An 18,045-nucleotide genomic window follows, 5' to 3' on the forward strand; every position below is an offset into this window, starting at 1 on the left:
AAAATAGGCTCTTAGGGCAACGGCATAAATGACCCACATACTGAACAGCCAACCTAAAAGAGGCTCTTTCCAGAACAGTGGCCCAGTGGCCTCTATTCAGCTTTCAGCCTACCAGGATAGGGACCCATTTCCATGTCCCACTGTGCCCTTCCTTCCCAGACTAAAGCTACCGGATGGGTAACAGAGGCTAGCCTCGATCCCCTCTTCCCCAGGGAAGAGACAGCTCTGGGCTAGCTCACTCAAGAAAGCCACCTGAGTGACTCCTGCAGTTCAATGGTTAGCCCTGATAAGGAGGCCTTTGTCCTTGCCCTGAGGATTACCTCCTGTGTCATGGAGTTTGGTGCGCTACATAGAGATTCCTTAACCACTGGGAACCACCTGGGGTGATTGTTAAATATAAAGATTTCCAGCCTTTATCCATCCAGACCCTCAGCAGCAGAGCCTCTGGGTGCAGGGCCTGGTAATCTGTATTCAGACAAGCTCCCCAGGTGATTTGTGTACCTGACCCAGGGTCAAGGATTTGGGAACCAGGGCAAGATGATCTAAGGATGGGGCCTTGGGGCAGTCAGGGTATTGCTGTCTGTGGGGAGGGTGTGAATGACTGGCCGGGAAGTGTTCCAAACAGTGTAGGAAAAGTTCCCTGGGACGTGTGTGTGTGTGTGCGTGTGTGTGTGTGTATGTGTGTGTGTGTGTGTGTGAGAGAGAGAGAGAGAGAGAGAGAGAGAGAGAGAGAAAGAGAGAGAGAGAGACAGAGAGAGAGACAGAGAGACAGAGAGACTGTGTCTAGTGGTGAATGGTGCCCAGACTGACCTATGCTCCTGATATCAATTGTGACATCCACGTAGCCATGCTCAGCGCTGTGATACATGGCTTCCCTCAGGGCCCTCAGTTTGGCCTTGCTGTTGCGGCTGGCACACAGGGGGGGCGGAGCTGTTTCCGCCAGGTCAGTCCCCTCAGCCAGAATCTCTTCCAGGGACAGGATATCGCTCTTCTCCTTCTCTGGCTGAGCGAGCAGTTTGCGGAACACATTCCTGTCAATCATAAACCCAGAGAGGAAGACACTCAGAGATGGACGTGGCTGTGTTGGGGCAGGGGCAGAGTGGGGATCGGGAGGCTGCTCACTCAGGACCAGGAATGAGGAATGAGAGGGGAGGCTGCTCACTCAGGACCAGGAATGAGGAATGAGAGGCTAACTCCAAGGTGGTTGTTTTATGGATGGCAGGCTTTGGGGATGAAGGAGATGGTGGGGTAAGATGGACCATGTTTTCTAGAGGGCAACCTGGGGCTAACACCCAGAAGGTTCTGGAACTCTACTCTTTTGAGCATTAGCATGGTGAATCTGCTCTCTATGGGGTGATGGGTTATAAAATCTGATGGGGTTTCTGAAGGAAGCTTGGAAGGGATGTAGGCAAATATGAAGAGAGCTCTGTTATTTTTATGTAGAGTCTTCTCACATCATGGCAGCTGATGTGCTGTTCTCTGAACCGTATTGGCTGAATGCCTACACACATGTGCAATATGGGAATTGGCTCTTAGCAGAAAGCTAGTGAGGGAACTGGCCAGGCCCAGAGTCTGGGCCACCCTACCCCCACTAACCCACTGGGCCCCACAGCCAGAGAGAGAATGGGTCTGGGGCAGGCCTGGGAATCTGCATCTTTAACAAACACCACTTGGGACCTACAAGCCTTGGCCCATCCTACCCTACCTGTGTCCATGGGCTGCGGCCTGGCTGAAAGAGTTCATATCACCCTGGGGGGTTGTAGAAATTCCATTCCTGTACATGGTTCCTATCAGGGGATCCGCACCACGCTCCAACAGCAAACTAACCAGCTCAAAATTTCCTGCAAGCCCAGAGAAGGGGATTTTATAAGAGAATAAAGCAAAAATAATCATAGGTACATCAAGGGCCGGGGTGGCGGAGACACCAGGCCTGGGTGGGATCGGGGAACTTACCGACAGCGGCTGCAAGCTGGAGGGGAGTCTCGGAATAGTTCTCCTCACCATGTTCCACTGAGCCTTCCACCTTGGCCCCAGCATCTAGGAGGAGCTGCAGAGGAAGAATAGCCTTTGAGACACTTCGAGGACACACACTTCGAGGAAGCATCAATAGACTGGTGGAAATCCGTGAAATGCCAGTGCTCTGGCCCCTCCACCCCCATCTAAGGACACACACTTCGAGGAAGCATCAATAGACTGACTGGTGGAAATCCGTGAAATGCCAGTGCTCTGGCCCCTCCACCCCCATCTCCTGGGTCAGCAACTGTGTGTGCTAGGTTAGAGGTAACTTTACCTCAAAGAAGGAGCTGAGGGGCCCCTCTCATCTTCTATAACCTCAGACTATACCCACAGTGTGGTCCATGCACCAGAACATGTTAGAAATGTTTGTTAGAAGGGCTGCCTCTCTGGCCCCACACTAGACCTACTGAACTAGTCTTCCTAGATATGCTAGAAGCATTCAAATGCTGGAAATCTCCATTGTTGGGTCTGTGTCATAAGCCTCAGAAGGCTCTGACGTGATTTCTCACAATTAACCACAGATGCTTAGGTGTAATGACTGACTTCAGGGACACGTTTGGGTAAGGATCCTTTCCAGAACCTCCTGGATGGCTCTGAAGACAGGTGAGAAAAAGTTTAGTTTTCTGGCCAACAAATCAGTTACTAATGTAGCAAAAGCTGCCCAAGTTTTGCTTCTTATGCCTCTGTGTATTTGCTGAGATAATGCAGGTGTCTTAACGGAGGCAGAGGCTCTGTCCACACCCAATCTCACTCAAAGTGAAGGTGCTGTCAATGTGGAGTATGTAACATGGGGGAGAATCTCCATGTTTACTACCTACCTAGGACACCCTGAGGGCTCTGCCAGGCCCCCATGATCGCACCTGTGGCAGGACTCAGTCTGAGTTCTGGGAGGCTCTGCTTGGCTTCCCAGCGTTCCCTTTTCTGATTGAAAGGCTGGGGATGCCACTGCCCATTAAGGGGTGGTGTTTGTGTTCTTCTAGATGTCATCAATTCCCTTCTTTCTTAGTGCCCCCTCTGTTAGGAAGGGACCAAGTTTGATATTCAACAGGCAGAAGCCAGCTCCCAGGGTGCCACATCACATACTCAGCCTCCTGAAACATTACTGTGGGTTTGACCCAGGAAACAACAAAGGTTCCTGTGAAACACCAACATTGCTGATCTGTCCCTGTAACACTATACTTTGCTGCACAGAATTCGGAGGTGTGGGCCACGTAAAAGAGGTGATGAGTTCTTGCTCTCTCCAAAGCTCTGCACTCACTGTGAGGCTGGGTGTGGTCTCAGACTTGGATGCTGCTCTCCCTCTTCTGAAGTGAAGACCGAGTTTAAGATCGAGAGTGCAGTGAATGGCTATTCGTTGAACATCGAGTCCACCATAGTCAGATAAAGTGGCAGCAATATTCCCAAAGGACCTCGGAGGCAGGCATGCCACCACACTTAGCTGTTTCTCAGGACACAGGGCTCTACTCTAGATCTTCTGGATCCAGTTCTCAAGAGGCGGAACCCAAGGCAGCACCTTGTGCATATATCCTGTTGCTGATCTGGATGCTTCTTCCCACTGGTTGGAAAACCACTGAACTCCACAGAACACCAGGGTCATAGCCAAGGGGGGGATTCCCTCTGGGTATTGGTACCATCCAAGTCTCATGGCGATGTTAAGACAAGCAAAATTAGCAAATCCACAAAATAACAGCTGAAGTCCCACCTCAGAGCAACCAGGAATAACTCGACAGGTTTGTCACTCTGTATGTGAGGCTGCATGTGGGTACGTGACAGTTTCATATTGGTTAAAGCCTGGCCAAACAGATCATTTGCATAATCAAGTATAATTTTTTTTTACTCATAGGATAAGAATATGCTACATTGGATTGCAATGAACCAATATGAATCTTTTGGGAGAATATGCATGCTGGGAGAAATTTAGATTTGTGTCACGAAGGAGGTTAAAGTTAAAGGTCAGATGTGGATAGGGATAATACGTTAATACCTGAACTACAGGAATATGTCCATGCAACACAGCAAAAGTCAGAGCCGTCCAATGGCGGGTCTCGGGGTGGACGGATGGATATTTATGAGGAGTACTGACAACCTATAAACAAATTGAAGTTATTTTCAAAATGTGACCTTCACAATACTTAGGCTTGCAGATCTAAACTGTCTGTGGCCAGGCACTCAGGCTAGGAATGTCCCACAAAGACATCCCAGCAAGTGCCTTGGGAAATGGTGATATGGAGTAGCGAGTCGGAGGCTCCAAACAACCTCTCACCAGACCTGCGCACTGGTCCTGCTTGTGTTTATAAGAAGCAGGTGAAGCAGCCTCTGTAGGCCATTGGAGGATTGTGTTTGGGGAATAGTATCAACAGGGTAGAGAAAGAGTCTCAGTGGCTTTGCGTTCTCTGTGGCTTCACTTCCCTGAAAGGCATTAATGCTCATGCGCGCAGGGTACTTTGGAAAAGTAGTAAGGTGGTGCCAATGAGCTGCCCAGCCTATCATTGTTCCTCTTTCTGCTTGAGGAGGGTGGTGGTTCTGAGAGTGACAAGAAGTCAGGTAGTGTGAAATGTCACAAGCACTCCATCCACACTTTAGAGCCTCACAGGGGTGAGGGGCGGTCTACTGCACACTGTCACAACAGAGACGACTGTCACACTTCTGAGGGTGGCTGTCCCTGTCACTGTGCTCACCAACCCTCTATGCTGTCTCAGCTCACTTTGACTCCTTGGTTTTCAAGGGCTCACATGTAACTGGAAACACAGGCACAAAACTTGCCCTAGATATACCACTAAGGAGTGATCTGAGACTGGGTTTCAGGATGGAATGGGGGACCTTGAAATATACCAGGCTGGTAGGTGGTGGGAGAAGCCAAAGGCTGGGGACTTGGGATACTAGCACCCGTGCATGATTTTTTTTCTCTCTAACATTCTTGGGGCATGTGACCTTGGCCTGAGGTTTGGTTCACTACACTGGACAAAGGCCCTGAGTGGAACCTATGGGAAGGGCTAGAGAACACCTCCAGCTGAGGACCCTCAAGGGGTCTGCATGGCCCCTTCGAGAGACCCATAGTAGGGGTGGAAAATCCCCACATCATTTGAAACTTGTAAGGTCCAAAATGGGTTTGGATTCACAAATATATCTATTGTCTGCTATCCTCAGATGAATATAAAACCCGCTAATTAAAAAAAGCACAAGTCTAACACTGCAAGGACATCTAATTTTGGACCAAAAAGGGTTCCCAGAGTTGCTGATAGATGGCTGCAGCACACTAATCTCACTGACATCTGTAACTGCCGACGCCTGGCTGAACAGGCCTTCCGGCAACAAAGAACGAAAAAGTGAGATGTCACTTATTTTGAGTCTGGGGGTGGGCTGGAATACTCAGTTTTAACTGAGCCACAAACCATAGCTAGGAACCTCTGCTGGGAACCTCTGCTGGGTATCTATTCTTCCCAACCACATATGCAATATAGTGATCATTCTCCATTTCACAGAGGGGGACAGGAAGGCTACAGCACAAAGCAGGTCACTATGAAGGTGGTGATTTCAGAACTTGAACCCAAGTCTGTCAAAATCTAAAGCCTTCAGGGAAGGGGGGGGGCTTTGCTTTCCATCCCACCACATTGCTACCCAGCAGCTTTGAAATTGTCTTCAACAACTAGCCAGCCAACAAAGTGAGTCAGGAAGGATTTGGTGGGGAGGACAGAGGATCTAAGGAAGAAAACCTCAGCTTAGGGGGTCAGGCCAGCATATGCCAGGCAGAGGGAAAGGGCTGGGACTCGAGAGAGTTGTCTGTTCCATCCCAGAATGAATGAATCAGGAGCAAAGGGATGAACCAATGGAAGTCAGTGCTCCCAGTAGCTATGGCTATTGCTTTAAATAAAGTACACACATGGGTAGCTACTTGGGAGTTTGGCTGGGCTCTTGGGAAGCGCAAAATCTTCCAGGTGGTCTCACCAGGGCCACAGTGACTGAAAGGGCCAATGAGTAATGTGTGAAGGTGACTCTGGAAGGGAAAGCCCGTGTCTGGGCTGTGGGGGCCTGCAGCCCTCTGCACCCTCACCTCCACATTCAGGTCAGCTCCGGCATCCAGCAGCATTTGCACCATCGCCTCATCCCCACGGACGCAGGCATACATCAGGGGGGTCATGCCCTGTGGTGGTTAAAACCAGAGACAGAGACGTTTACAAGGTGGCTGTGGTCAGCTGACAAACATATGGGATGTCTTATTGGGCGAGTGTACTCAGACTCTAGAGGATAGAAAAATGAAACCAGAGCCCTGTGACTCACAGGGTCACAACTCACCACATTCTAGAGGAGTAAAGGGAGCTGACGCTACATTTCGACAGTTACCTTTGCTTAAGTTGGAGGGTTTTCCCTTATTTCAGGGAACAACAGACCCAAATGTGTTACTAAAACAAGAGTCTGATTGCAACTTCGGGCTCACAAGAACTTTCTGGGTTCGAAAGTATAAGCCCTAAGCTATTTAATGAATGAATTCTGTTTCTTTGACATAGTATCACAAGTGTCCTCTTTGTTCTATAGGAGCTGCTGGCCCGAGTTCAAGGGTAACTGGACACCTCTGAGCATGTGGTAGCCCCTCACTGGCACCTGCTCTGACATCATCGTTTACAAGCACAAGGCAATCAAAAGGGAAGGCATTCAGGAGACCCTTATCTGCTCAACTCCTGCTCATTACAAGCAAAGCACCACCACCACCAGAAGGAAGGAACAGAGTTCTCGATCAACCGTGCTGTGAAAGCAGTTATTTGGGAAAATGTTCACATTAGAGCCTTATCTCACACCAAAGTGAGATAAGACAGTGAGAAAGTTCATCTCCAGATCCATTTGTAGGCATAAAAGTAATGGAAGACATCATGCAGGACAATTATTCTAGCATCGAGCACATACCATTGGAAAAATTATAAACAAAATTCCAAGGTAAACAATAAATTAAGACACACTTGTTACATTATAGTAAAGGGCTATGTGCTTAATATATGAAGAATTAATTTTTTTTAGTAAACAAGAAAAACAGTAAAATCTCCGATGAAAAGCAGTCAAAAAGTAGAAGACAACAGGGAACAGACATATAACCTGAGGTTTTGTGGAGACAAATGAGGCTGAATGGAGGGAACTGAGGACAGGGCTTAAGGAAGGCTGGTGCGCCTGAGCCACTACTTCCAGTTTAAAGACAAATTTTCCCAATGAAACAACTGGAGATTAGAACAAGGACTTGAACTAAGTATGTTTAGCTTAGCATTTATTCATGAAAGTAATTAGAAATACCTTAAGCTGAGGAATGGTTAGTGAGTAAATACTTTATGATATATATATATATATAAAAGCTTTATAATGACATTAAAAGCTGTTCAGTAATGTTTCAAGGTATCTTAAATATAAAACATTGAAAAAAGCAAGGTATGATAAATCCCTGGCTTTTAAAAATGTAAGGCGTGTGTGTGCCCACTAGAGCTCCTGAATGTGGCTCAAGAAAATGATTAGCTGTCATTAGATAGTCCCTGCTATTCCCTCCCTAGAATTCTTAACGCCAGTTTCCAGTGGGAGAAGCAGCCTGTCTGCCCTTGTAACCCTGCACATGGGGCTCACACTGGGAACTGCTGTTTTCTCTGTGACATAATACTTTCTCTCCAAGGTACCTCTGTGATTGGTGAATGCTAGTACCTCTCATGGTACCAGTCAGGATCTGGGCATGTTGCCTATGTCTGGGTGCCTTGTAGAGTCCCAAGACTGTGTTTTCTGTCTTTTGAAAATACCCTAAAAGTTTGGTACCTTAGGCCTAGACATGTCTTGTACCAGAGCAGAACTAATTTTAGCCATTGTGGCAAAAGGACTTAAGGATGCATATAAATATAAATGCTGGTCATCTGACTGATGACTTTATTTCCTTTATAGAATAGTCTATTTTTTGTTCTTTTCTATTCAAGCTGAAATGATCATGTGATATTTCCATTAAGATGGACAAGAGCATTTCTCTCTTTCTCTTTCTCTCCTTCCCTCCCTCCCTCTCTCCCTCTCTCCCTCTCTCTCTTTCTCTCTCCAGGCAGGTACACCTGTGGTGGTTTAGTAATAATACTTTAGATTATTTAGGGCTTTCTTGACCATGTTTGGAGAACTCTTTTTCTTTATTTTAAGGAAAAAAGAACTCCCTGAAGGGTTTTCGGTAAGGGTTGAAGAATTAGAGGTAGGAGACAGTAACTTCTGATAGATCTTTGAGAGACTGTCTCTCTCTCTCTCTCTCTCTCTCTCTCTCTCTCTCTCTCCCCCCAAAACAAACCAAGTAAGGAAGAAAGAAAAAAAAGAAAAACAGAAACCCGATTTTTAAGCGACCCGAATGAGCAGCAGGGGGAGCCTGTGTTCCACCTGCTGCTCAGGACTTGGCCAGCACTGAGGGGCTGAGGTGCTGGTTTGGACAAGTAAACCTGGTACCTGTTCGCTCATGGTGTTGATCCCGTCCGGCCCCAGGAGAGACACCGCCTGCTTTACCAGGTCAGTCCGTCCGCAGTTCAGCATCCGGAAGCCCAAGTCCTGCTTGAACTTGGCTTCAATGGCCACTGCGTCCAGCTTTCGAGAAGCACAAAAGCAGTCGTCGGCCCTGAAAGGACAGGTGGTCACATGGACACAGCGGCTTCCCCAGAGCCCTGTCCCTGTGAACAAACTCCCCAGAAAGCAGCATGTAGTTTCCAATTTGCTTTTCTTGCAAGTTGCCTATTCCTAGGCTTCCTTTAAAATGACTGGCTCCTGATGACTCTTGATCCTTTGTCCTCTGTGGTTGCTGTGGCTCTGTCTGGTCCCTTGTCTGTTCTCCCTAACCTCAGTGAAGAATCATTATGCAAATATTTACTATTTATATGGGTTAGGTCCCCTGCTAAACTCCTTATGTATGTATGTTTGTTGAATTCCCTCACAATTGAAGACTTTTAAGTACTATTATACACATCTAACCTTGGGGAAACAGACACAGGTTGCTGCTCAGCCTGTAAGTGACAGAGTTAGAATTTGAACCAGGGTAGTGTGTATGGATAGTCAGCCTTCCTATCTATTGTGTCACTGTATCTCCACAGTACCTACTGTGCCTGTTCATCTGACTCCTGGCACTAGGCTTCTGTCAGAAGGAGATACGGGGTTATTAAGAAACGAGATAGGGAGGAATACAGGATGGGCACAGTCCCTACGTTCAAAACAGGAAACACCAGAGAACTTGCCAGATGAAAGGGGAGATGGCACGGTGCCTGAGCAAGCCAGTGCAAGGAGAAAGAGGTGAGGACAGGGATGGGGAGGGCAACTGATGGGAGGCAGTATTACAGGCTCTGCTTATAAAGGATGTTACTTCCTCCTCTCTGTGAACTGATCAGTCAGTCATTAAATCAAGTCAGCAAGCATTCGTTGAGTGTCTGCTTGGGCCAAGCTCTGCTCTAGGTGCCGAAAATAGAGAAGTAAACGTGTCATCCTATCTGCTCTGGAAGCCCAATATTTGGCTCAGAGAGAAGACAGGCATGGGTCATTGTAATCTCATGTATCTAAAACAAATATTGAGGGTGCAGAGATACACATTATTTCAGGGTAGATGTGTTATGGGAATATAAAGCTCTTTGCACCACACACAGAGTCTCGGGGAGCCTAGGACTCCTAGGGAGGTGACCCCTGAGCTGTGGTCCCAGAAAGGGGACAGAAAAGGAGAGAGGCACAAGCACTCTGAGCAGGACCAGGAGGAACAAGAGTTCAGGTAAGACATGGCAGCCTGTGTGAGGGTCAGCAGAGAGGCAGAGTGTTTCTGGAGCATTAACCGCTGGGCAAAGTGTGCCAGAAGCTGAGGGAAGAGCAGGGAGACCATCAAGGCCCTTCGGTCATGTCTTCCAGGGAAGCCAGAGCTACTTGGGTGGTGGAGAGGATGGAGGAAGCTGGGCTTAGTTTCAGCCATGGCATCAGTGTCTCAGACATGATCTTGTAGGACACAATAGGTCCAGTGCATGGGGACTTTGAACTTGGGTTTCCTGCAGCTAGAGTTGCCAGATCAAGCAAATAAAAATACTAAAGAAATAGTGCATGAGATATCCTTATACCAAACCATTCTCCATTGTTTATCTAAAATGTGAATTTAATTCTGCTTCTCCTCTTCTTTTATCCCAGAAAAGGGCGGAGCTACCTATCAGAGGCCCAGAAAAAGTCAGGCTCCCCTACCTTTAGTGTGGTGATAGGTTTCATCCAAGGGACCAATGGTCCCTAAAACTGCCCAAGGAAACTTCATGACACCAGAGTAACAGGGCAAGGCCTCAGGGCATAGATCACAGAGACAAGCAAGGGGGAGTAAGTGTGGCATCTATGCCTGTGGAGCTGAAGTGTCTGGACCCTTCATGGATGTGTGGGTGCAAATCTCTAGGAGGCACCAGGCTTGATTCACTGCAGGGACAACCTTTTTTCTACTGTACTACTAACAATGTTGGAGGAGGCTGCTTTGTGGAATCTGAGTTCCCACCTGTAAGAACCAGTGAGAGAGAGAGAGAGAGAGAGAGAGAGAGAGAGAGAGAGAGAGAGGGAGAGAAAGAGAGAGAGAGAGAAATATGGAATGGAATGCTGACTTAAGGGCGTGACATGCTGGTACACTCTTGAACCCATAGTAGCTGTGATTACTGTGCAAGACCCACACAGATTGGGCCATCACCATTTCGCACAGAGCAGGGAGGGACTCACAATGACCCAACCACCCCTCAGGATTTATTCAAAGTTAATGGCTGATGGGGAAGGGAGTGATATTTTCTTCCGTGGTGTAGCCACTGGTAAGGTGCTCACACAGTCCTTTAAATAACCCCTCTCCCATGCTCCTGTAAGGAGCCCTAATGATACTCAATGGGTCATAAAAAAGACAAGAAAAAGTAAAAAGACAGGAAAATAGAAGAGAGACTAGTTAGAAATAGGAACGGGATCAACAGGAGGGGTATGGGGGACAAAACAGGGTAACAGAGTACAGTATATGATCACAATACATTAGGTACATGTATGAAAATGTCAGGACAAAATCCATAATGTATAATTAATATATGTGAATAAGGACATCTTAAAAAGGGTCCCCATCCATTACAGATGCTGTTATGGTCACTGTCACAAAAAATGCCTCCTGCCACTTCTCTTGCTTGTCTCTTTTGACAGCTTCTACATCATTTTATTAAAATATCCACCCCCCCAAATCAAGGTACATTCCATGGGACTGAGAAAACATTACCAGGCCTACTGTGTGTTGGGTCCCATGCTAAGGGGTTCCAGAGAAGGGAGACAGAGTCCAGGTTCACAGAACTCAAAGACTGGTAAACAGATACTTCCAAGAACATCCAAAGTGTTTACCAGTTCCTGAGGCCCTTGATTTTAATTAGAAAGAGACAAATGGCAAGAAAATTACTGCAGCTAAAATGATGATAATTGTTATTACAGGAAGCTGACATTGACTGAATACTTGACTATGGAGATCTAAGCTCTTTCCATGTGTTAACTCATCCCATCATCACAATGAGCCAGGGAGCCAACTGCAAATAGCAGCCCAGTCCAGTGATGAGGAAACTGAGGCAAAGGAACTATCTGAGACACAGGGGCTCTGGGGCAAGCCAGGATGTGGAGGGGCTGATCTGAACCCCTCCTGTGGGTCCTGGCACTCACCATCATGTTCTGTGGGTATGTTCATGTATTCAACTTCTGCTGGAGCTGGACTCTTGGATATCTCCTAGACCCTCAAATTCAGCATGTCCAAACTGGAACTGTATGAACAACTCTGTCACCACCCTCTAAACTTGCCTCTGGTCACCCATCTCAGCCAGGGGCATCGCTGCCCATCTAACTGCTGGGGCTAGAATCTAGTCTCATGTACATATATGCTCCATTTCACCAGCTGTTGATGCTACACTTGAACCACAAATCTATCCCCTTCTGTCCACCCCCAAGACCCTCTCCTAACCTGGGTCCCAGCATAGATTTCTGGGTGGGATACTGTTGGAACCTAACAGGCTCTCTGTTTCACCCTCTCTGCCCCTTGCCACCTCTCACACAAAGTCAGGGTGTAAGCATAAGTGGAGTCCATCATGCCCCTGCTTTGAACCTCCCAATGCCCTCCGTTGCATGGAGGATAAAACCTGGCTCCTACACCATGGTCTGCAGGGCGCTGAAGGTGCCTGATCTGGCCTGTTCCTCATTTTTCTTCCCTCCTTCTGCATCAGTGAGTCTGTTCCTCTTGTGTTCCTTCCACAGTCCAAGGTCTTTCCTGCCTCAGGACAGTGTCCCTGAAGTTTACTTTCCTTGAAAAGCCTTTCCCTGGTGCTCTTTGCAGAGCTGGCCCCTCTTGGTCCTTCATAGTCAAGCTTGACCATAGCCAAGGAGGCCTCTGCTCAGATCACCCAAACAAAAGCGTGTCTTTACACGCCCATCTCCTGGCCAGTTCCTTCTGTCTCCTCGGTAGCACCTTCACTAGTTTTCTAGTTTATCTAAACATTTTCTTATTGCATTTATTTATTTATATTTATTTAATGTGGTGTGTGTACACACGTGCTATAGTGAGCATACAGAGGTCAGAAGACAACTTTCAGGAATTGTTTTTCTCCTTTTATCTTGCGGATCCGGAGGATTCAACCCAGGTCCTCAGGCTTGGCAACAAGTGCTTTTATCTGGTGAGCCATCTCACCGACCCCTAGTTTACTCTTTAAAAACTTTGTTTTTGCTATCAGCATGTTTGTATCCAGGGGTGCAGGATCATACCCATCTTGTTCTCTGCTGTAGGCAAAGCAGTGCAGGATGCAAACAGCAAGAACTGTCGGGAGATAGGCACGAGCCACCATTTACTCTTCCTTAAAAAATAAATATTTAAGGGGCTGGAGAGATGGCTCAGTGGTTAGGAACACTGACTATTCTTGCAGAAGACCCAGGTTTGAATCCCAGAAACCACATGGCAGCTAACAACTGTCTGTAACTCCAGTCCCAGGGTATCTGACAGCCTCTTCTGGCCTCCATGGGCATTGCATGATATGGGTGCACTTACCTAAATGCAGGTAATACATAACATAAAATACAAATAATAAATAAAATACTTTAAAAATTAATATTTAAGTTTAACTGACTGCTAAAAATTACATATATGTAACATGATGCTTTGAAATATGTGTACATTGTAGAATAAATGTATTATGGAATAAAGTTATCACATTTGTGGGAAGAGGGGTTCATATCTACTTTTTTGCATCCTTGTGCATGCTAGGCAAGCAATCTATCAAAGCAATCTATCAAATCTACATCCTCCAACCCCAAATCTACTGTATTAGCAATTTTCAAGTACATAATACAGTTATTGACTATACTCATCATGTTGTATAATAGACCTCTTAATTTCCTCCCTTCTAACTGAAAATTTGCATCCTTTGACTCACATTTCCCCATTCCTCCACACGCTCAGCCTCTAGTAACCATCATTCTCTCTGAATCCATGAGATCACCTTTTTCAGATTCCACAGCTGAGATCAGGCAGTATTTGTCCTTCTGGGCCCAGTTTTTCTCATTAACACAATATCCTCCAGGTTCATTTATGCTGTTGTAATGATAGAATTTCCTTATGAAAGGGGTGTCTGTTATACTGCCCCCCCCCAATTTTCTTTATCCATTCATCTACCAATGGACAGTTAGATGATTCCATCTCTTGGGTATTATAAATGATGCTGAAAATTAGCATGGTGATGCAGATTATCTCTTTGACATACCGAGTTCCTTTGGGTGTATATCCAATATAGGGATTGCTAGATCCTATGGTAATCGAACATTTCTAATTAAAAAAAATATTTTATTATTTTATTTTATGTGTATGAGTGTATTGTCTGTATGCATGTAAGTACACCTGTGTTGTGCAATGCCTTTGAAGGTCAAGAAGGCATTGGATTCCCTGGAACATGGAATTATGGATAGTTGATAGCCATCATGTGGGTGCTGGGAATCAAACCTGGGTCCTCTGTAAGAGCAACCAGCGCACTTAACCACTGAGCCATCTCTCCAGCCCCATACTTTTCTAATGTTTGAGGAACCCCCATAATGTTTTTCATGATGGCAGCATAATGAATGTGCCCATCAACACTGTACAAGGATGCCTTTTTCTTGTCAGCATGTTTCTTTCACCTTTTTGACCACAGACATTCTATTAGGTGGAAAGTGGTACCTCATGGTGACTTTAATTTGTAGTGCCCTGATGAGTAATGATGCCCAACATTTAAAAAATATATTTGTTGGGGGCTGGAGAGATGGCTTGGTGGTTAAGAGCACTGGCTGCTTTTTCAGAGGACCTGAGTTCAGTTCCCAGCACCCACACTGGATGACTCACAACTGCCTATAACTCCAGTTCCAGGGTATTTGATAACCTCCTCTGGTCTCTGAGGGCACCTGCACATACATGGTGTACATATATACACTCAGACACACCCGCACATAAATAAAATAAACCTTTAAAAAGGGTTCATTTTTGTTTGTCTTCTTTTAAGAAATGTCTAAGTCCTTTGCTCGCTTTTAGATTGAGCTGTTCATCTTGTTGCTATTGAATCGAGGTTATTCTGTATTCTGGATAGTAACTCCTTACAGATGTACGTGTGCAAATGTGTTCTCCTGTTCTCTACACTGTCTCTGCTGTTGCTTCATTTGCTGTGCAGAGGCTTTCTAACTGGATGCAGTTCTGTCTACCTTCGACTTTGTTGTCTGCTTCTGGGGCATATCCAAAAAAATCACTGCCAAAACCAGTGTCATGATGTTTTTCTTCTATATTTTCTTCTAGTAGTTTGACAGTTTTAGGTCTTAAAGTTGGGTCTGTTTTGAGTTGATTTTTGTAAATAGTGTGAGATAAGGGTCTGATTCCATTCTTCCGCATGTGCATATTCAGTCTGTCCAATACCATATGTTAAGGAGGACTTCCCCTCACTGGGGAGTTCTCTCTCAGGGTCTTGTTATATGGCACATGCTGGACTGGAACTTGCAGTCCTTCTGTGTCAGCCTCCTGAGCGCTGGGATTACAGGCATGCCCCACCACACCTGGCCCCATTCATCTGGAGTGCAGCCCCAGGAAGCACCTGTTTATCAAGAATCCCTCAGACACATAAAGCAAACAAAGGCTCTGGTTACTGAACTAAGTCAAGCAAGCAAACTAAAGCAGGTAAAAAAATCATTTTCCAACAAAGTGTGAAAACACGGCTTTCTGTTCAACTTGGTTTGTGAGAAAATACAGCTCTGCAGAAAACCATCCCTGCAGCATTCTGGTGGACAGGGTTCTGGCTCAGTTTATTCCTGAACAGTCCCTGTAGGAGCTCCAGGCTGCAAACCAACAGGACTCCTGTGGCCCAAGCAAGTAAAGTGTGCCCTCTTCTGTGCCTGAGTTATTTATGCAGAAATCTATTAAGCCTGTCCCCTGGGGCTTCCCCAGGTAACCAACTTTGTGGTTTTCCCTTCAAGTGGCTTTCAACAATGCAATAAAAAAAAAAACAAAACAAAAACCTGATCAATTTAAGTAAGAGGTCAGCTACGGAGGTGGTCAATTTCTCTGATTTCTCAAGTGCCCAAGTCCCGAGAGACCCGCTCAATATCTTCCACCACTTTAGACACGTGATCTCAGAAAGATGTTTTCCAGAGATTTCTGGCTTCAGGGTCTGAGCACAGGGAGAGAATGCACTGTCTTGTCTCCCCTGTAAGGAGGGCGATGCAGGTAAAGGGTAAATGTATTCTGTTGATCTCTCCGTGCCTTCTGAGTGACAAAAGTCAGCTGGAGGCACCCACATACCTTTATGTGGCTATTATCCTTTAAAGCTAGCACCGAAGTTATGAGCAGGAACTCTGCTGTGTCTCTCCCTGGGTTCAAATCCAGCTCTGCTGCCTGGTGGCTGTGGGATTTTACAGCCAGTAGTTTTACCATTTGTCATTTGGCTGTCTCATCTATAAAATGAGCTTTGTAATAACACCTTCCTCCCAGGATGCTGGGTATGGGTCAAATGAAGTAATTATCACACAGTGCTTAAAAGAGTACTGTGCAGAGCACACAAGCCCCACCGGATGCTAGAGAGCTCACATCACAACTGTTGATATAAATTACAGGGCCAGGGAGATAGCTCAGTTGGTCAAGTGTTTGCTTCACAACCATGAGGACTGACTTCAATCCCCAGCATTCATATAAAAAGCTGGGCACGGCAACACATACTTGTAATCCCAGGCCTGGGAAGGCAGAGATAGATCCATGGAGCTCTCTGGACAGCCAGCCTAGTGGAATAGTCAAGACCCAGGTCTCAGTGAGAGATCCCATCTCAAAGAACAAGAGGTACCGTTCCTGAAGGATAGCATCTGAGGTTGACTGCTGGCTTCCACATGCATGCATATATATATGAACTTATGCACCTATCAACATGTGTACCCATGCACACACAAGCATACACTTCTGCACACACACACACACACACACACACACACACACACACACACTCAAATATAAATTACAAAGCAAAATGCAGCCTGGAAAGAATACACTGTGTGAAAGGAGCAAATACAGGGACCAGCACACAGAACTGCAATCACAGTGCTTCCCAAGATCTCAAATTAGACACCGTGTCTAACAAATGCCACCAGAATCAAAGCAATCCTTCCCTAGTGGGGATGCCTGGCTCCCAGAAGGCTACAACCCTGGCCAGCATGGTTCTATGAGCAAATTGTGGTGACAGAGGTCAGAGTCAGTGTAGGATGAAAAGGCAGCTTCTGGAACAGTTCAGCAAGCAAGGAAAAGCAGATCCCTTAGGGTGCTATGAGGCTACCCATGAGGCTCCTGTTCCTCTTTTCTCCCCAGCCCAAGGACCAATCCTAACCCTGCTGGTTCTAGAAGGCTCCTTTAGTGAGCATGTCCTAGGAATGCAGACTTGGGCGCCAGCCTGCCTGAGTTCATCTCTCAGCTCTGTCCTCATCAACTGGGTCAGCCTGGACAGGCAATTAATCTTTAGTTTTCTTATACATAAAATGGCCACATTGTATTACTTTGTGTTTTACTTTGTGATTTAACAAGTAACTGACATAGCAGGTATAAGCTTTTTACAAGTATCAAGTTGTTTAATTCTCAGGATAATCATGTGAGGCAGGCTTTATTATCTTTAATCCATTTTACAGTTAAGAAAAATGAGGCCTACTTAATTGGTTAATTTACTTGTTATATTAGTCTATTCTCTATGACTATAACAAAATACTCAAACTGAGTACATTGAACTTGCAATGTAGTTGAGATGACCTTGAACTTCTTTTTTGTTTTTTTGAGACAGAGTCTTCCTGTAGCCTCAGATGGCCTGGAACTTGCTATGTAGACCAGACTGGCCTTGATCTCATAGAGATCTGCCTTCTCTGACTCCCGAGTGCTGGGATTTATAGGTTTGTTCTACCACGCCTAGTTTGTAGTACTGGGGATTGAACCTGGGGCCTCCTACATTCTAGGCAAGCATCTATCCACTGAGCTACATCCTTGTAGCTCCTGAAAGTTCAAGATTAGGAGGCTCCTCTTGTTTTCTAGTTCAACCTCTGTTGATGGTCACTCTGCCTGTGACACATTATGATGGATATAGCATTATTGTGGCAGGAGCTTGTGCGAGAGAGAAAAGGCTTACATGGCAAGACAGGAAACCAGAGTCTTGCTCTTCCATAACAGCATCGTGAGAATTCACCAGAGTCCTGTATGACCCATATTAATTCTTTCCCAGGACAGCATGACCTTTCTCCAGCATATGCTTCTTAAGGTCTCACATCTCCAGACCACCACACTTCGGATTATCATCTCAACGAATGAATTTGAGGGAGAAAAACCACAGGTACTCAACCTCTCCAGCTTCTGCCTCACTATGCATTCTGCCTGGTCCCATTTTTAGTGATTTGCTGGCCAACAGGGGACTGATGTGAATGACAGCATGGCTTCCACAGAGATTCTTCATACTGTGACTCTGGAATCTATATCACAGCAGTCCCCACAGTCAAGATCAGTAATATTGAGCCTCCCTT

At 46.1% G+C, this 18,045-nt stretch overlaps 1 protein-coding gene across 3 annotated transcripts in view; it reads right to left on the minus strand.

Moving 5' to 3' along the window:
- Window positions 1-18,045, minus strand: part of Btbd11 (BTB domain containing 11) — a 310,957-nt gene that overhangs the window by 33,122 nt on the left and 259,790 nt on the right. For 2 of the 3 annotated variants that reach the window (XM_008843114.2, XM_029568348.1), the window contains 6 exons: window positions 8,455-8,620; window positions 6,068-6,157; window positions 4,001-4,102; window positions 1,954-2,047; window positions 1,706-1,841; window positions 811-1,031 (listed from right to left, as the gene is read on the minus strand). In XM_008843114.2, the coding sequence (XP_008841336.1) occupies window positions 811-1,031; window positions 1,706-1,841; window positions 1,954-2,047; window positions 4,001-4,102; window positions 6,068-6,157; window positions 8,455-8,620 (809 nt within the window). The remainder of the gene's footprint in view (window positions 1-810; window positions 1,032-1,705; window positions 1,842-1,953; window positions 2,048-4,000; window positions 4,103-6,067; window positions 6,158-8,454; window positions 8,621-18,045) is intronic. The other variant, XM_008843115.3, reaches the window with a different exon arrangement.

The sequence above is a fragment of the Nannospalax galili genome, unplaced genomic scaffold (assembly GCF_000622305.1).
Source record: "Nannospalax galili isolate Female #2095 unplaced genomic scaffold, S.galili_v1.0 scaffold39, whole genome shotgun sequence".
Taxonomy (NCBI): Eukaryota; Metazoa; Chordata; class Mammalia; order Rodentia; family Spalacidae; genus Nannospalax; species Nannospalax galili.